Source organism: Lissotriton helveticus, chromosome 3_1, assembly GCF_964261635.1.
Source record: "Lissotriton helveticus chromosome 3_1, aLisHel1.1, whole genome shotgun sequence".
In the NCBI taxonomy this organism is placed as follows: Eukaryota; Metazoa; Chordata; class Amphibia; order Caudata; family Salamandridae; genus Lissotriton; species Lissotriton helveticus.
In genome coordinates this window covers 277,385,797-277,406,314 of record NC_136061.1, presented here as the reverse complement: position 1 = coordinate 277,406,314, position 20,518 = coordinate 277,385,797, and the positions used below count along the sequence as shown (strand labels likewise).

Below are 20,518 nucleotides of genomic sequence, written 5' to 3'. Positions count from 1 at the left end.
ACTTTGATCCGTCTACTCGACTTGCTCTTTCTGGGGATCAGTAAGTCTGAGACATTGAGATTACAGAGGGTTCAGAATGTGGGGGCCAGAACTCTTCTTGGCCTCCCAAGAACTTGCTCTACCTCTAGTGCCATCCGCCGACTACATTGGTTGCCCGTGGCCAGATGTGTGGAATTTAAGTCCCTTTGCATCGCTTTTAAAATCTTGAACTCTTCTTCTCCTAGCATTTTGGCCACCTTGCTCTCACCTTACCCTCCCTCCCGCCAACTTCGTTCTATGGGCCAACATCTGGCCGTTGTTCCTAGGGTAAGGAGAGTACGGGCTGGTGGGTGCTCCTTCCGCACACTGGCAGCCAAACTCTGGAACTCTCACCCACTGTCTATCTGCGTCTTGACCAATTACTTGGTATTCCATAAGGCAATTAAGACACATCTCTTCCATTCACTGCAGGTTCAATGGTTTTCCTTTTAGCTGTTATTAGCGCCATGACGCCAATTTGCTGGGGCAGCTGTGCGCTCTACAAATAATATAACATAACATAATATAACATAACTTTGATATTTTTACATAGACCTGTTCACTATTCAGTGATGATAATGATGCTCAATTCAATTAGCATATTTGTGACTTTCCGTAAGGACAAACGTTCTCAACTTACTGTGCTATCTGTCCTATGCTTAGTGGTTGAATTAGTGTTGCCTAGAGTGGGGAGGTTCCAAACTGATCACTACCATGTAGCATTAGCCTAGTTTTGGGATTCAGTAGTCGCACACAGGGATGATACCTTCTGAGCCCAGTGCAAGCTAAGTGCCATTCCCATCCGCTTTTTATGTGATTACATTTTTTAAACGAAATGTTCCTGAACATTATCTGGATTGCATTTTTAATAATTATCACAAAAATGTGAAAGAGTGGATAACAAAGAGTTATCATAGCCAACCTGTGTGCGACTTTCTATGGGACTGCCCTGAGATGATCACGATCATCAAAATGACACAGGAGCCTCTTGCTCCCCTCATCAGGAGCTCTTTCAAACATCACATCTAGTCTTTTTCTGTATCGTTGATGCTGCCTGTCGCAAAAGCAGAACTTGTGGGGAGACAACAGAGCTGTCCCTCTGCCACTGTGTGACTTTGGGGCATGGTTTACCCACCACATTTAACAAGTACGTGGCTTAATGTGCCTATTTTAAAAGTGACTGATCAGTTTCTATAGCAGAGCATTGTTTGGTTTTCTCATTACCTATATTTAAATTTATAACAGAAGGATTGCCAAAGCGACGGACACAAATGTTGCTGCAGTATTGTCATTAGCCATGCTTTTGTGATGTTTTGTTATGAATTAATAGCATTGAATTTTTTTAATCCATCTACTGAATTAATGATGATGATTGTGTTCTGTTTTCAGGGCTAGGCTGTCTGCTACTAATTTACTATGCTCTTTCATCGCTATGTTAGTGATCTACTATTTTGGAGCTCCTAGATAGAGATGAATTTGGTGTGACTTTTCAAAGATGTTTGCTAAGTTCTATCATGTAAGATGGTGCACGGTCTTTGTTTGCACCAGGTCTTCCCAAAGGTTGGAGGAAGCATGGGCACCTGGTTCTTTCGTGCCAATTGCTTGTGATTTCTGGGGGCTTGATAAAGGCTGAGTGGCTCATAAGACCATCATTGCTTGATAGATTGCCTAATGTGTGCACCTCCATCCATTTTCTCTGCATACTCCACCCACACTAAGGGGGCATTTACTTGGGATGTACCCATCAAATATACATTAAGGGCCACCCCACATGCATTCTGCCAGCAAAAGGTACTTCAGTCTCTTCCCACCAGAGCATTGACAAGTCTGGCTGATCATCTCTGAGCAACAACTCTGTCTATACCGAAGCAGCCAGACAAGGCCTACTGAGCTTCCTTGTTCGATTCTCAAATGATGTGGAATCTACCTTCAGAGTTGGAAACAGTAGAATAAAGTTACCTTTATGTTGATTCTATTAGTTTTAGACCATTGTCTTTTCCCATTGTCTTGCCCTTCTTGCAGCACATCTGTCATCAGCCAAAACCACACTTTTTGGCGCCTACTGTCAATAAGAGGACTGGTACAGTGAACATATGCACAGGGAAAGAGACAGGCCATGTATTAATTATATCTGCAAGCTCAGTACTGGTACTCATAACTCTGATTGATTAACGTTTGAAGCAGTTTCCATTCAAGCTATTGGATAGAAGAGGACTCACGAAAATAATGGTGTGGGAGAAGTGTGGACTATGTAACACATACACTGCACCGTTTATATGACGTTGGATAATATAATAATTAATGAGTGTTTTAAGCATCTTGCAGATAACCTTAAGAATGCAAGTGAGATAAATTGGAAAAGAGGGCAGAGGGGCAAGTTACATAGTCACCAAAGGCAATTGATGAAGAGGAGTGTTTCAATGGATGAGCGCCTTCACTGATGTAGTGTGGCACTGCCAAATGTTTTTGCAATGTCAAAATGACCTTCCTGCTTTGTTCCTGCAATGTTTCCTGTGGACTAGAAAGTTACTTAGAAAACAATGCAGTAAGCTGGCGGAAAGATGCCTAAAATGTCTGAAGTAGATCCTAGTAGCTTAAGAATACGACTGTTAGATGAATTAATGCATCGTTTTTTTTTTTATCTAGCACTAATTCTAGAAGAAATTGCAATTGACTGTCACAATAAGGAGACAGAGCAACGACTTCTACAAGAAGCTCATGATTTGCACCTCTCGTCACTTCAGCTTGCTAAAAAAGCATTTGGGGAATTCAATGTGCAAACTGCCAAACACTACGGCAACCTCGGCAGACTTTACCAGTCCATGAGAAAATTTAAGGTGAGTATTAGAAAATAGTGTTTTCAGGGTTGTAGACTCTCATTAGTTTGACATTGCTTATAGGATCTGCTGCTATAGTTGATTCACCCAGGCACTAGGTTTGGTTAGACCGGAAATCACCCAAAGTTTTGAAGGAGACCACTGCTGGCTTTTTAAACTTCTAAAATATATATTCCTTTATTCCCAACTGTCACACCCTGCTTTTGTATGCTTTGTTTACACTTTTTCAGCCCTTAGTAAGTGCAGTAGACATATAACCCCATGACTATACATTATTGTTATACATGAAATATTTTTTGGGACCCTTACTTGTACATTTAGCCCTTAGTAAATTATTTATATATTTAACACCATGACTATACATTATTGTTACTACTTATTGCTTTACATGCAATATTTATTATATGCCCAATTTCCCCCACACCACAAATGTATAAATAATTATAAAGTATAACAATATTGCTCTCTACTTAGATTTCTTTAATTACATGTTATTTAATTGCCCAAATATAAATGGGTTTTGATAAGTATATAAGCTGTCCATCACTACTGTTTACTGTACTAATATTATAAAATACTAATAAACAGAGTCTTACGTTTCCAAGGTTCTTATGTAAAGTCATCCATTTCAGAGTCTTTTATTTTGCTCTGACACTTGTAGGCATGCTCTCATAATTGGATAAATAGGCCTCTGCTATATCAGAATGCAAAGAAAATACCTGGGCTGGATGAGTTATGCATTGACCTGCAAGGTAGAGTGCTCTAAGTAGGTATTAAGATTATAACGTCTGAAACAATTGCTAAATAAAATCCCATTGAAAAAAAAGTACAAGAATTAAATATTTTTCTAGTCACAAATGACCCTTCCTTTGATTCTTGAGCTTTCTATTTTAAAATACCAACATTACAAACGTTATATATAAAGTGTGCATATGCAACATTTGTCCCTTTACCAATTATTAAAACAACAAATGGAAACAGTTAGGCATCCTGGTCCTTTAGTGGACACCAACGTTAATTCCGGATTTAGTTGTCCATGCTTCCTCAACTGGGATTTATTAATGTAAATCTTTCAGCATTCCAAAAAATATTTCAGTTTTGCACCACATTGACTTCGAGCTTCTAAGTGTCACTAGAACAACCAATTCTTATGTTATAAGTGTTTATGTATGCCTGTTTGATTGCCAAACAAAGGTTGGAAAACAATTAATGAACGTATAAATCTTTGAGAATCTAAAAAGTGGATACAGCTATTGAGGCAGTGGCCACTTGTCTATTTTGTCCAAAACAACAATATAATTTACAAGAAATCAAATAAAGTAATTTGGAGACAAGTGGACAATATGACTTACGTTTACCTGTAATTTAGCAAAAAAATGTAAAGCCCCAGACGTATGTGCTATAATTGAAATGTGTTTGTCAGAACTTAGACCAGAGCAAGATGGTATCTCCGTATTTTGAATCCTACTCCAGGTGGCATTATGTTGATACATATGAAAGCCATGTTAGTATCATGTACAAAGAGGTTTGGGTAAAGGGATTTGTTTGAGATAAATGTCATCTTTATGAACGGATTAATTTTTCCATTTAGTCTGAGTGCATAGAATCATTAGAGAAATTTGGAGAGTTGAACTTAGGGAAGAATCTAACCAGCTTCTCTTGTACATTTTAGAGTGTGTGGGAGAAGACACCAACAAGTATACCAACATTATGTTGAAAACATACTGTGTAGTTGCTGCTGGACCTTGATGGGGCAATTATTAAATTTGATTAGACCAAGATGTTCTTGAAATGTTTGTATACTTGTGGTGATTATAAAAGTGTCCACAATCCTCCCCAGGTTTTGCAGTTTTTAGAAATAGATTATAAATGGCAAAACTGCTATTTAATTGATTAAAAACTGTCCCTTGCAAGAAAGGTTATACTGTGTAGAAAGGAAATCGTGCTGGGGTTAATGTGATGTAAGTGTTGAAAATGGCCTTACGATGGAGCCGTTCTGGCCAATTGTCCCAAATGTATCTATGCCTCTTTTTTAAATCTGTTGTCTCTGAATACCGTAACTCTTATACCACCACCCACCTCTGACTTACTGTAAACATCTGCCTACACTAAACCTCTTTCTCAACTTTTCTCTTGCGCCCATGTTCCTCTTTTGTACTGTTAGGTTTTATACATCTATATTTTTTTTATCCTTTCTTATGCTAATCATAGCTTCCATGTGTTGGGGGTGAGAGGTATGATTATATGAAGCGTTCTCTTTACCTATACCAGTTTGAAGACAGTTATTACTACAACCTGCTCCTTCTTTAGTATGTGTGACATATTGTAAGAGATTCCACCATCTTTGTTGTTGCTGTCATATATGGTGCACTGAAACAGTTATGAGAGCAGAGCTTTATAAAACGACAAAATAAAAAGTGTCCTTAAAATCATGTCAAAGCAAATATTCTAGGTGATACTTTATGAAAATATTAATGATGGTGGCGCGACCAAGATGGCCGACGGGTAGGACGTTTTGATCCCATATCTCCGTCCCCATCACCGATCTGGCCGCCTATTATCCCACAGCCTTCTCAACGGGAACAGAGAAACACACCTGTGTTGTCAGAGAATCACGCCCTGCAGCCGATGCCCAAGGTGGGGCTATGGGAGTGAGCGAGACGAACACCTGAAGTGGGCAGGAGAGAGCGAACAGGGTGGAAGCACTGCAGCCTGCAGCCGGCTGTGCGATGGCTGAACCTGGACAGGACCCTGAAAACCTGATGCCTTGATCCTTACCCAGCTGCCTGGCTGCGATTGCGGGGAGAAAGGTGTCAGTGGGGGGGACCGCCCTAAGACACCTCGCTGACCCCACCCCTCCCCCCGGCGCTGCTGCTGGACGTTGGCGGGCTGTAATGCAGCGAAGCAGCCAGAGAGGAGTGACCTGTAATTATTCGTGTGGGGTTGTGGCTACGGCTAGGCCCGGACGCCGCTACCTGACTGCGACTGGAGTAAAGAAGGTGTCAGCAGGAGGACAGCCTTGCCCCCTTGCGCGAGAACTGAACGACATGAGAAAAATATGTAGCAATTTGGCAAGTTTCATTTGTTGCCAAGGTACCACAAAGAGTCAGCTGCCCTCCACGCACTAAACCCTGGAAGGAACAACTGCCAGTTGTCCGCGCCAACCACCACTAACGGACAGTTCTCCTGCAGACACTGCCGACAACCCTTCACCAATCTCCTCACCCCACCAACACCGCCCTCCCGCCGGAGGCCAGCACACCCGAGGCCCTGAGCTGCATCCTCCTTAACGTGAACTCCCTGCACAAACATGCAGTAGAAATCTGTGACCTCCTCAACACCTTCTCGCCAGACATTGCCTTCTTCACTGAAACCTGGACCAACTCCTCCTCCGATATCACGACTGCCATCCCGGACGGAGGAAGGACCGTCCCAACCACCGAGGAGGAGAACTCTCCATCGCACACAAGAACTCTCTCTGACTCACCACCTCCAGCACAAGGGACATCTGCATTTCCAGATCCGGACCAGCCCCAGAACAACCCTGTGTGGCACCCTCGCCTACAGACCTCCTGGACCTCGAGTGGCATTCACCACTACCTACTCTGACCTCATAGCCCCCACGCCATTGCCTCCATGGACTACGTGCTGCTCAGAGACCCCAACTTACACCTCCACAACCTCAGCAATCCCAACTCCTCTGCCCTCCTGGACAACTTTGCCAACATCGGACTGAAACAGCGTATCACTACCCCAATCCACAAGGCAGGTCACACCCTCAGCCCCATCTTCGCAGGAGGCAACAGCATCCACTTCAGCCACACCATGCAACCACCCTTGACGGACCACCACTGCGTACTCTTAAACCCACATCATGCCCCGCGCGAAGGTACTGGAGCAAATTCATTGAGGAGTACCTAAACTCTGCCCTCAACCATGATTCTCTCCCACCTCAACAGACGCCAACTCTGCAGCCAAAGAACTACACAGATGGATCACCAACTGCGCAGACACACTCGCCCCACTACTCAATAACGACAGACAGCACCCCAGGAAGGACAACTGGTTCACCACTGACCTCCAAGAATCCAGACGCACCTGCAGACATCTCGAGAAGCTATGGAGGAACAGCAAAACTGCCGAAGATCGTCCCACCTACAAGAACGCCATGACAGAATACTACCAACTTATCAGATCCACCAAAAGAACCTTTATCCAGAACAGAATCTTTGCCAACTCCAGCAACTCAAAAGAACTCTTCAGCATCATCGAGGAATTCACCAAACCCCCCAGCAAAGCCACAGACGCTCCCAGGACCTCTGCAACAAACTCGTCTCCTACTTCCATCTGAAAATCAAGTCCCTCTACGACAACTTCAACGAACAGACACCGGACAGCGAAACCACCCCTTCCTCCAGCAACGACAGCCAGCCCACCATATCCACCTGGACCGCGGTCACCACCGAAGAGACCGCCAAGGCCATGAAAAGCATCCACTCGGGAGCTCCCACGGACCCCTGCCCGCCGCACATCTTCCACAGAGCTGCCGCCGCCATATCACCCGAGTTACAACGTACCATCAACGCCACTTTCATAGCCGGCACTTTCCCTGATGACTGGAAATGCGCAGAAGTCAAGCCCCTCCTCAAGAAGCCCTCAGCAGACCAGACGGACCTCAAAAACTACCGACCCATCTCTCTCCTACCCTTTGCGGCCAAAGTCACTGAGAAGATCATCAAGGTCCAGCTAAGGAACTTCATTGAAGAGAACTTCATCCTTGACCCTTCCCCATCCGGATTCCGCAGCAACCACAGCACCGAGACCGCCCTCCTTGTCGCCACCAACGACACCCAGCTCATCCTCTCCCTCACTAAGAAACCCCAAATCACCAGACTCAGTTTCCAGGAAGGAATGAAAGACGTTGCATCCTGGATGCGCAGTAGCTGCCTGAAGCTTAGCTCGGAGAAGACAGAAGTCCTCAGACCCACCCCCTCAGCATGGGACATCATCTGGTGGCCCACCACCCTTGGACACCCCCCATCCCCCAAGGAACTCGCCCGAAACCTCTGCATCATACTTAACTCCACCCTCACCCTGCCCCGACAAATCAACGCTGTCACCTCCACCTGCTTCAAAACCCTCCACATCTGTCGCAAGAACTTCAAATGGATGCTTCTCCGAATCCAGAAAGACAGTCTCCCATGCACTCCTAACTAGCAGGCTGGAGTACGGGAACACCCTCTACGCCGGAATCAACAAATCCTTGCTCTGCAAACTCCAGACCATCAAGAACACCACGGCCATACTTGTCCCCATCATCCCATGACATGAACACATCACCCAACACCTGCAAAACCTCCACTGGCTCCTCGTCAAGAAGAGAGTAACCTTCAAGCGACTCACCCACGCCTACCAATCACTCCACAACACCGGACCGCAATACCTTGATGAAAGAGTTTCCTTTCACACATTCAGGAGAAACCTCCGTTCCGCCAAACTCGCCGAAACCCTGCACATAGTAGAGCCAGAGCCGGAGGAAGAGCCTTCTCCTACATTGTGGCAAAGACCTGGAACAAGCTCCCGATCGACATCAGAGGTTCTCCCCTCTCTGCACACCTTCAGGAAGAGCCTCAAGACTTGGCTCTTCGGCTGACCCGAAGCTGCACCTCCACTCCTCCCACCACCCCCTCCAGCGCCTTGAGGCCCTCACAGGTGAGTAGTGTGCTTCACTATTCCCTGATTGATTGAAGGTAGGTGTATAGGCTATTCTTCTTAGGAGTCCTTTCTAATTGAATCTAATGTGCCTGCTTCCAGATCGCAGGTCAGTAGTCAGGTTTATGGACTAACCCCTATTAAACATTTGCTAAGAACCTGTCCCCCTGGTAATCAACAATACAACACAGAGATTCTGCAATTGCAAGTGCATCTGGTATTTTGCATTGGCTGAGTGCCACCCTTTATTTGCAAAGAATTGATGTCTTCTGGTTAAGTTCTGAGCTATGGAGCCATAGGACTAATCGACATGCTCTACTTGACCAAGCTGTGTAATCTGGTTGCTCATTTGTACTTTAGTCTAAATGGGCTGATTGAAGGATGCTGGGTGGGATTGTGTGTAGGCGATACATTGTCAATAAGTGTATTGCATATGATGAATTAACGATTAAAGTTAGTGGATGGATTATGTATAAGGTCCCAAAAGTAAAGCGTATCCTTGAAAGTAGAACTGCATTTTATAGCCTACTTGTATATTTTTCAGGAAGCTGAGGAAATGCATATCAAGGCAATTCAGATCAAGGAACAACTCCTTGGACAAGAAGATTATGAAGTTGCCCTGTCGGTGGGCCATTTGGCATCACTCTACAACTACGACATGAATCAGTATGATAATGCTGAAAAGCTTTATCTGAGATCAATTGCTATCGGTATGTACACTTGTTACAGAATGCAGTGCTGGACCAAAATCTGGTCAAATAACCTGTTGGATAGCAGATCGCAAGAATTGTTGATAAAAATGTAAATTAAAGAAAGACATAAGAACTGCTGTGTCTGCAATTGGAATGCAGATAACAATTCTGGTACCATTCTGGTTAAAAGAGGAGCCAACACACTCTTTTCGGCAGATATAATTCATTTCCCCCTTTTTCTGATGTGGCCAATAATCCACTATCTCTTCCACCATTATCTTGCCTGTAAAGATGACAGGCTAGGGCTGGGCTTTCACGTAGATGCTGGATAAACCCTCCATATTTGCTTAAAAACATGCTCTTTTATAGCCTTTCAGGCAGTGACTGGACCATACTTGTATGTTATAGGAGAGTAAAAGATTGGCATGAAGCAGACAGATAGGTTGGAGTGTACAGTAGCAGGGCAGAGCATAGTAAATACTACTTACGGATGAGGAAAAAGTGCAGGGCTAAGTCACATCTCAGCCATATGGCTCATTACTTGGCTAAAATGTCACATGAACTGAGCAATACCTTTACCGTACCAATTTGAAAATGCAAATTGTCCCTGTTATTATGTGATTTACATTTCTGTAGATTGCCACCAAGAGTTTCTTTTGTGTAATTATATTGAAAACATTCTCTGTTTCAACATATGTCTCCATATCAGTTAACAGTGATGAAACGGTGTGTTTAGCATTGACTTGAATGTCGCAGAACCCTGTTTTATCACAGCTTTAATTGGCGGACAATGAACACAAATCAAATGAGGTTAATGTCCAAATTAAAGCTCTGTGCAAGCAGAATATAGATGTCAAACACACCTGACCAGAGGTTTTTCAGAAAATACGATAGAACCAGTTCAAATATATATTTGGAGCCAGTGCCATTTTAGGTTACTGTATGGTTAGAGCACTGCAAATACCTGCTTATAGGGTTTTTGTTATTTTAGACTGACCCATGTTACGCTTCCAGATCAGACAAACTAGTTTATCAGGATATCAACCGCGTTGAAGCAGCTTCAGTATAGCATCTGTGCATTTCAATACCAGGATCTTTAAATAAATCTTGCTCAGTTTGTGGAGGTAAATTGTATCAAGACTGGAAAATGAAAGCTTTAAAATGTCACTACCTTCTCTCCTTCCTTCACCTCTCACTTTGTATCCTCATCCTCCAAAAAGGCCAGCTGGTACACGCAAGAACTCAAAACAGCAAAACGGAACAGCAAACCGTTTGAGAGGAGATGGCGCGCCAGCAAGGACACCCCTGACACGGCAGCCTTCAAGCCCTTCCTAAACCTCTATCACCGCCTGCTGAGGGCAACAAAGAAGACAGCCCTTGCTGCACATATTGAAACCAGCGCCAACAACACCAAGGAACTTTTTAACATCATTTAGGAATTCTCCAACCAGGCTGCCAGTGAAAACAAAATCATACCCTCACAGGAGCTGGGCGACAACCTCACCCTTGCTTCCATAACAAGATCCCAACCATGCGCAGAAACTTCATACCTCAACCCACACCTATGGACCTCTTCAACAGATACGCCACCAACTTAACTGACATGAACCACACATTGCTCCCCTGGAACATCCTCTCCACCAAGGACACCACCTCTACCATAAAATCCATCCACTCGGGAGCTCCCACAGACTCATGCCCGCACCACATCTCAACCTCAGAAATCAAAGGATCGGCCAGGAACTCACCACCCTTCTCAACACCTCTGTTATCACTGCAACATTTCCCTATGCCAGGAATTAAAAAACTACCGGCCAGTCTCCCTGCTCCCATTCCCAGCAAAGGTACAGGAAAAATCATGAATAATCAACTCATAACACCTGAAGCAGAACCAGCTACTCTACGCCTCCCAATCAGGCTTCTGCAACAATCACAGCACAGAAGCTGCCCTGATCGCAGCCACTAATGACATCCGTACCCTCCTCGACCGAGAAAAAACATCAACTTTGATCCTCCTCGACCTTTCAGCCGCCTTCGACACTGTATCCCACCACACGCTGATCAAAAGGCTCCACCACATCTCCATCTAAGGGGACACGGTCAGATGGATCACCTCCTTCCTCACCGGAAGAATCTAGAGCATTCACCACCCTCTTTTCACCTCTGAACTCAAGGAGATCACCTACAGTGTCCCCCAGGGCTCAACCCTCAGTCACATGCTGTTCAACGCATGTATGGCCCTGCTGGGCAGCATCGTCAGATCCCACGGTCTCAACATAATTTCCTACGCAAACTACATCCAACTCATCCTCTCACTCACCAGCGACCCCACCACCACCAGAACTAACTTCCATAGATGCATGACAAACATCACTGACTGGATAAAGAACAACTCCCTGCAGCTGAACACAAACAAGACGGAAGTACTGATGTTTGGCACCAGCAGCAACACAGGAGCAAGTCCTGGTGGCCATCAGACCTATGACTCTACCCCTCTGCGATCAGGGCAGAAAAGTCAGAATCATCATTGAAAACAAGCTCACCATGAAGTCACAGATCAACACTGTCTCCTCCGCCTGCTTCCTCACTCTGCACATACTACATGAGATCTTCTAGTAGCTACCCCTACACACGAGATGCACAGTTGCACAAGCCCTCTTTATCAGCCGACTCGACTATGGCAACAGCCTCTACGTAGGAATAGCTGCACATCTCCTACAGAGACTTCAGACCATATAGAACGCCACAGCCAGACTCATCCTCTGCTTTTGCCAACGAACCCACATCACACCCCATCTCGGGCAACTCCACTGGCTCCTCGTACAGAAGAGATGCCAATTCAAGCTGCTGACCCACGTAGACAAGGCGCTACTTAACAAAGCACCCGCATGCATTACCTACCGCCTGAACTTCCACCAACCATCGAGAAGATTACGATCTGACTCCCATTCACTTGTCCATACTCCTTGCATCTACTGAAGCAGACATTAAAGACGTTTTCTCCCACATCACAGCAAAGACCTGGAAAAGCCAACCCACACACCTCCGGACCATCACCTCACTTCCAGAATTCGGAATGGCCCTCACGACTTGGCTGTTTGAATAAGTCTCGGGGACCTGCAAGCGCCTGGATACCCTATCGGGTGATTAGCCATGCTTCATAAATCCTGATTGATTCATCCAGCCCCATTCACCATTCACTTGTGATAACTCATTTTTAATTATTATTGTTAAGTGGTACTTGTACCGTGCCTTCATTGCTTGTTTTTCCTTGCTCACTGATTCCCTCCATCCTCCGCCTCCCATCCTCCTCTATGGTATGTGAGCACTGAGTGAGATGGACGGCTGATAGTCTAAAAAATACTTTAGGAGTCAGTCTTAGACCATCATAACCTCTCATCTTCCTTATTTCTTTTCCTCCACTTTTCCCACTACCCTGCTTGATTTTTCACTCAAATCCTCTGCTAGCTATTAGTGAAATTGCTGGTGCTACTGATTGTGCTCAAATGAGACATGCAGCCAGTGTTGCTACTGACAACCACAGATTTGTTAGGATGTGTCCTGTTGCTGTAACAGTCATTTTGTTTGGACTGGAAAAAGTTTATTCAACTTTTTGACTTTTTTTCATGGTTGTATAAATCTATTGATTAACCTTAATTAATCTTGGAAATTTTGTTTTTGCTTTAAAATGAATACGCAGTGGAGTACATTGACTTTAGAATTCCTTGTGCCAACATGCAGAAAAATATAACCATATTCTCAACTTTCTTATTACTTTGTTGTTGTGTTGTCACTAAGACGTGTGATTGGGAATTGTTTAGGTCAGCTGGCAGGTTGTCATTACTTTAAAAGCTTTCAACTAACAGCCCATCAGTCCAAGGGTCCAATCCAACTCCAACCATGTGCCGTACACCATCACTCCTCGCTGTTTTGTATCCACTTTTTTTCAAGAAAAATACAGTTCTTCATTTCTCTAGTACTCTTTTTCTACAGCGCTTTGCCCTTTTTTAGCAGGGCAGGTTTTTCCTTTGCTATCTTCCACTCCCAAAGGTACCTACTTTGCTTTTTCTGCAGCAAGCATTTCTGCAGTAAGAAGTTCATGACCATTTGTTAGAACTGGGATTTCTGGTTGGTTATGGCTTGCGCCAAAGCCAGGCAGAAACCACCACTCTAGTCAGGGCAAGGGAGTCACACGCCAAGATAACCCCTGCCCACCCCCTTGGTAGCTTGACACGAGCAGTCAGGCTTATCCCGGAGGCAATGTGTAAAGCATTTGCACACACACACAGCAACAACATCCCAGGCACACTACAAAAGGAACTCCACACAAGGTTATATAAAAATAGCCTCTGTATTCTCTAAACACATCGGATAGTAATCACACAATATACATTGTGCCAACTGGCACGGGCAATATTCACAATGGATTATTTACACAGGACAAGGCCATGTGGGCCACTGTCAGGATCAACACTTCGCAGAAATTGGCACAAGTAAAAATAGATCATAAACCTACAACCAGTAGCCACTGGTAATCACTGTACTCCACCTCAACCTGTAACATAACTTTACATTATGCACAGTCACATCAGGCGCAACTTACATCCTGCGCCAACCTCACCAGCATAAACACATTATGCAATCTCCTCACTAATCTAAACACATTAGACCGTACCTCCTAAGTATAACTCACATTAGGGGCGTAACTCACACAGTGAAACATAATCTTAGTAGCATAACCACATGAAATGCAAAATAACCTCATAATCATAAACCACAGTTTAGAGGTATCAGATAGGGTGTGTAACACATACTAAACACATTACATTTCCTAGCACCACATTGCATGAGCACATCAATCACATTAGGGCCTTGCGCCCTATACATTTACCCGCCTCCATGGCCAACTGGCCATCCAAGAAGGGGCTCAAATGCCCTGTGTCCAGAATGTCAGGGTGTGCTGCCAATGCAGCGCCAGTCATGGGTGCGCCATCTGCGCAAATGAGCGAAGGCAGATGGGGCATGGGCTCTCACTGGCCCTCAAAAAAATGACTGTGCCCCCTGGAGCCATTTGGCTGTAAAATTAACACATGTCCCTAGGAGCACTCTGACTCCTTAAGCAACTATGCCCCCGGGAGCACCGTGGCTCCATAAATAAAGAGGCCAGGTTAGAGCTACACAGGCTCTTTAAAACTAAACATGCCCCCTGGTGTTGGACCACACTGGGGTTCTGGAATGGCTCACTGGCCCCTGACCAACGATGTGCCCCCTGCTGGAGCCTCTGAAGGACCTTGCTCCATCGTGGGAGCCACTCGGGCTCGAGAACTTATCCTGCTGTAAAAACACAGGTTTACCCAATAAGTCACTGGGACCTGGGTGAGTAAGTGATATAGACAAAGTGGTCCCAAGTACTATCGATAGATATTATCTTAAATGACTTCAAAAGAAGAGTATCACAACATTGTTTTTAATCACAACGTGTACAGTAGAACAAAATTCATAAAATACATCAACAATTGATCACAATAAATGCCCCTGAGGGAATGGGAAGGGAAGTTAGTGAGTGAAAAGTGAGGAAACTATACAAACGATGAAACACTGGTCATTATGACCTCAATAAAAATTACACTTCCTTCCCTTGCCCAGCCTCTTTCTTGATCTATCATTTATGATTCTGTTTCTATGAGGCATGAGTTTATTGAAGTAATTGTTTTATGAATTGTTATATTTAGTTTGACATAACCAATTAGTAAGTTTTATTGAAGTCATATAAGATAATATCTATCGATAGTACTTGGGACCACTTTGTCTATATCGAGAACTTATCCTGGCACCCGTTGGAGCGGCCCTCTGCCAGACGGGGCCGCTCTGATTCTGGGCCTCTCTCCACCCCACTCCCCTCCAGCCGTCATCACTAACCGGCTTCAGGGCGGGGGATCTGGGCTTCTCCCTCGCTGGGGAGACTCCGGCTATCGCTTCACCCGGGTCCCCTCCTGGGACCCGGGGGTTACGATCTGCGGCAGCCGATGCTCTCTCTTCGTCGAGTGCGGTGGGGACAGGCACCGGCAATGTGCCTCACGCCCCCTCCGCTTTCACTCGCCTACAGCTGCGGGGCTCTCCCTCCGCTAGTGGAGCCTCCCCGATCGCCAGCACTTCCTCTTCACCCGTGCCCCCTCCCGGGACCCGGGGCTTTCTCCTCAGGGCTGGTGGAGGCAGCGTAGCCTCCCGTCCTCCTTTGGAAGCGCAGCTCTCCTTCCGGCCGCATTTCCTTCCTGCTTTCGTCCCGGAAGCCCCGCCCACAACCAGGCGGGCCGCGGTCGGTAAGATTTCCTTCGTGTTGCGGCACCAGAGGGGTAGGCTCTCTCGGAACTATCAATGTAAAGTGGGGTGGGCACCCGCTTTGGATAAACTAAAGAAACCGACATAATCGGGGTGGGCACCCGAAGTCAAATACAAAAACAGGCGGATACAGTGCAGAGTGGGCACCTGCCAGATAATACAAAAATAAGCGGGGTGGGCACCCATCTTGCCACCATAAAGGCCGTAATGAGGGGTAGGCTCCCCAATAGAAGGACAAATCACGATAAAGCGCTTCCCAGGCGCTAAGGGTAAAAGAACGCCCAGTTTAAAAGAGTACTTGGAGCAAAAGGGTCCCAGAAACAAGATCCTCCCAGATGAAGAGGGCAGCAGGGTCCCAGAGAAACAAAATCTCCAAGGCATCCAGGGGCTGGGTAGGGCCCAGGGGAAGGCTTGCCCCTAGTAGATTCAAGTCAGGAACAAGAACATTTTCATGGGGTCACAGCCCTTCTTTTATACACCATTTCCTTTGTTTCCAAAGGTGCAGGCAAGGGGCGAACCAGATGCAACTGGCTCTTGAGCACTTTGTTTTGCTCAGCCCCTCTGCCTATTCACAGGGTGGGTCAGGGACATCAGACACACCACAGGGGGTGGAGCCAGCATTGTGGAGGGAAGGCCCAGCCCTATTCAGGTCCCAGGTGCACGCACTCCTCCCTCCCATCAACATGCAGATCTCTCCATTCACCACCAGGGCGGACCCGTCCTGACTCCTGGAGCCAGGCACACCAGCCAGCTCCAGCCAATCACAAGCCAGACAGTCAATTCACATTTACTGCACAGACATGCCAACTTCTAGAAGTGGCACTTCTCCACTATACACAATAAATCCGCGCACATCCTCGCGCAGCATTTAATCTCACGAGTTCACATATACCAAACTCGACCCTGCACTCCCCACACATCAGGAACTACCATGGTCACACATATCCCCATGCATTCCTATGGGAGGGCAGGCCACTCTCACCACACATAAACAGAGAGCGCACGTACTTTTCACTGGACCACTGTGAAAAAGTGCGCAGAGGCCTAAAATCACCAACACCAGGTTACAGAAACAGGCTAGGCAAATGCAAAAAGTTTCGGGGTGAACCTGCCAAAAGGGCCAAGTCCAACACAGGCCAAGTCCAACACCATTGTTTTGTGTGTGGAAACTTATCCAGTAAGGCTGAGTATGTTTTTTAAGACCTACATGCACCACTTCTGATATCAGAATTGGACTACTGAATTTCTTTACTTGTAAACGTGTAGAAAAGTTGAAAAATAAGGATAAACCAGATATGAAGGGAAGACATTAATTGGTTCAGCATTAGTGATTTCCAGTTTTAGAACAGATAATACAGTTAACATACCATTGGTGTCTTCTCCAGTACTGTGAATGAATTCTTGTCATTTAATGCCTTTGAGTCTAAAAATATTTTTATTACATAGGGCTGTGTAGCTTATTTGGATTTCTTGTCTAGAAATGTTAGGAACTCTAGTGAGGAGCGAAAAAAATCATCTACTAATCAGTATTTTTTTTCATTCATGTTCCAGTCCTCAACTTGCATTACAACATGATGAATACTAGTTATCCCTGCATTTCTGTCGAAAGTACCTCCTCCACTTGTTAATTCTGATGGAATTTCAATTAACCAGAGTAATCAGAGTAGTTGTGGTAATTCCACGTTACTCTTTGACAGGGAATTACTGATAATTATGCGATAACTCATGCTTGCTTGATTTGGGGGGGGAACCCCTACCATAAGAGCATAGGTAGCGAGCAGCCACTCGCTATTTCTGTTCTGCTGCATTTAGTATGAGTAAGTTAGGTAGAAATCTTAAACCAGGAGCACATTTAGTGAGTGCAAGCAGTCTGCTTGCGATCACCATTCGTGTTGTTTTGCATTTAGCACTATTTCTTAGCACATAATCCATCCCCGTGTCCATTTTGTACGCGAGAGAGCATTTTTGCGCTAAGAAATAGCGCTAAATGCAGAATTATTCTTCTCACGTAATCTTGCGGAATTCTTAGGTAATTTTGCTTGATCATGCAGCACGGAATTACGCGAGTTACAGCCACCCCTAGTACGGACAATGGCTTCATCCTCCCTTGTGTCACTGGGAGAAGTAGAAGGAATAACATAACGTGTATTTGTAAAGCGCACGTTTACCACGATGGGTACCTTGGCGCTTAATTCCAGATGTTTATTCTTATCCAACTCAATGATACTCATTTTATTGACCTCAGAATGATGAAAGGCTGATTGGAGCCACAGGGGGTTGAACCTGTGACCATGTAGTCGAACACAGGCCCCGACAGTGGATGCATTAGTCAGGTGATACATTTGCCTAGGTCGAAACCTGGTCACATTCCTGCTTCTGTTTGAGTTGGAGCCACTTTGGATATCATGGGCTAGATGCAATATCTGTGCCTTACCTATTTACAGGATATACCAAGGTAAGTGTGGCCACTTCTAGATGCTATTCTGGTGGGTACCCCAGATATATATGTGACCAACAAAGTAGGTGTGCTGAAAAAGCAATCATTGACCAGAATGTTGAAAAAGTCCAAGAACATGAATTAATATTTGTCAAGTTTACATGAAAGAAGCATTAATCCGTTCCGTGTTCGTTGGCCAACGCGAGCACTATCTGCCCAGTGCTGCGCACGACCGTTGGCCGACGCAGCCCCGCCCACTCTTTAGAACTCCCGCACCACTGCGAAATTTGCGCCGTGGTTAAGGAGTTAAAAAGCCTTATTTCATGTTTCTCAGATAAAGATGAGTTGTATTCACTTGTAACTCCAGAACAAGATTGTTTAATGTCTGAAAGATTTGAAAAAAAGGGATCTACCATTGAAGTTTTTTAGCAGTCAGTTTACAGACAAAATGAGGAGAAGAGACACATTTAAGAAATAAATGGACCATTGTATGAAAATATTTACTTCATTCTGGAGAGAAAGATGAAACAGATATGACTTGAAGACAGCTATTTTAGCTACTGGCAGCCAAGCCAAAATATGGCGCTGTAGTGCTCATTTACTGAGACACAGGAAGTTACACTAGAGAAGACATGACATAATCGAAGCCTGCGTAGCTTTTTCCCGATAGCCTTCACGGAGAATTCAAACGACCTTCCATAATATTCTGATGTAGTAAACCAGGAAGAAGTAACCTTGTTAGTACAGGTTAGAAAGGAAAGATTGCTGACCCAGATTCCTTGTAGAAGAGATGGAAGTAGGGAGTGTGCCTATTTTAGAATGCCACCAATTTGGAGTCCAGTCCACAGATCCGCGTCACTTGCTAAGATAACCTCTGTTTTCTCCCCTGTTGCTTTTCATTCAAAGACCATATTGATAACATGCATGAGTGATGCATTTTAGCTTGATGATACAGATCCTTATTGAAAGAAACCATGATATGGGTGTCCTCTAAATCATATCATGGAGAACCCAAAAGACCAGATAAGTTTGGCTAAGGAGTGAGAAATAGATTCAAAAGAGTGTGGCTTAAGGAAGGCAGCTGAACAACTCCACATTCCAGTGGAGAAGTGTGGCTCAGTGGTTAGAGGCGGCAGACCCGGAATCTGAGATCGACCGTGGACCAGGGTTCGATTCCCCGCCTCGGCGGGTCTCGGGCTCAAAATTCCACAGACTCGACAATCTCGCTCCGGTGCCTACTCGAATCACGGGGTCACACTCTGCAACTCTGGGCAATAGCTTGCTTAATCTCCACTACGGCCCCTCGCGGCGGGATGCCTGGCTTTCACCTTGTGGACACCCTGCCGGGGTTTCTCACAGGGGAATACCAGGACGGGTTCCCTAAGCAAGCGCGGAGATGCCCCAGGGTAAGTCCTGCGCTGTATAAGTTTCATACATTTACATTTACATTCCAGAGTTTAGGAAGTAAACAAAAAGAGAGGAAAGTGTTTTAGTTCTGTTCTGAAGAGAAAATATAAACCAATTCAAGGCCTTGTCAGCAATTGCAACATTGTAGAATCGATTTATGAGCATCCAATGAGACAGGGTGTCAAAAACAATGCTGAGGTCCAGTGGCTCAGGGCTGTTGTCGTTTGTGATCCAGAATAGATCGCCAAAACTCAGACACAGAGAGAAGCGCAGCTTTTGTACTAGGAAAATGTTTATTTTACCAGCTTGATACCTGCTTTGAATACGTCCGCGGCACGCCTCACGTATGAGTGGCCCACGACCCACACCTCCTTTTTTCCAGCCGGTGATGTCTGACCGCTGGTCCCCATGTGTCGGGTCGACTGCACAGTCCGCCCCGCCTCGTAGGCTTGCGCAACTGAAAACCAAACAAAACAAGAAGCGTGAGTACATCATTACAGCTTCATAACATGTGCAAGCGCACATACCTTTTATAACAGTTCGAGGACCAACGCCCTACACGTTTTACTTCTTCTACACTCAGACCCCTGGCTGTAGCCTCTGTAGCAGCCCCTATCCGAAAAGAATGGGTCCCAAACTCGCCGGGGTTCAAGCCCGCGGCCGAAATCGACATCGCAAGCACCCGCTGGAACTGAAACCTTGTCAGTGGGGTGGTGTCAGCGTGTCTCAAAAAGGTCCCCCCCCATGATGCCACTCTCTGCGCTAAATATTCCTCTACGCAAACCACAGGGCACATGGGGGACCCGGGAATCCTCTGTATGATTATGCAGTCCCCAAACGCACCCTGATCGGTTTTGGACCTGACAAACGAGACAGTCATTGTCTCCCCCTTGACCTGAACGTGCTCTTGGCACAATCCCCCCATCGTATCCCGCTTGTTCCTCGCCACTAGTTCGCTTACCCGCATAGCCCCATGGAATGCTAGCGCAAAAGCGGCTCGGAATAACACTGTCTCATACTGTGATGAACACGTTGCCGGGAGTACGGAATATAACAGGGCCAACCTATCCAGACCT

The 20,518-nt window shown here is 45.4% G+C and overlaps 1 protein-coding gene across 2 annotated transcripts in view; it reads left to right on the top strand.

Moving 5' to 3' along the window:
• The window catches only part of APPBP2 (amyloid beta precursor protein binding protein 2), a 422,870-nt gene that overhangs the window by 378,053 nt on the left and 24,299 nt on the right, over positions 1-20,518 (top strand). For both annotated transcript variants that reach the window (XM_078679805.1, XM_078679806.1), the window contains 2 exons: positions 2,665-2,855; positions 9,112-9,277. In XM_078679805.1, the coding sequence (XP_078535931.1) occupies positions 2,665-2,855; positions 9,112-9,277 (357 nt within the window). The remainder of the gene's footprint in view (positions 1-2,664; positions 2,856-9,111; positions 9,278-20,518) is intronic.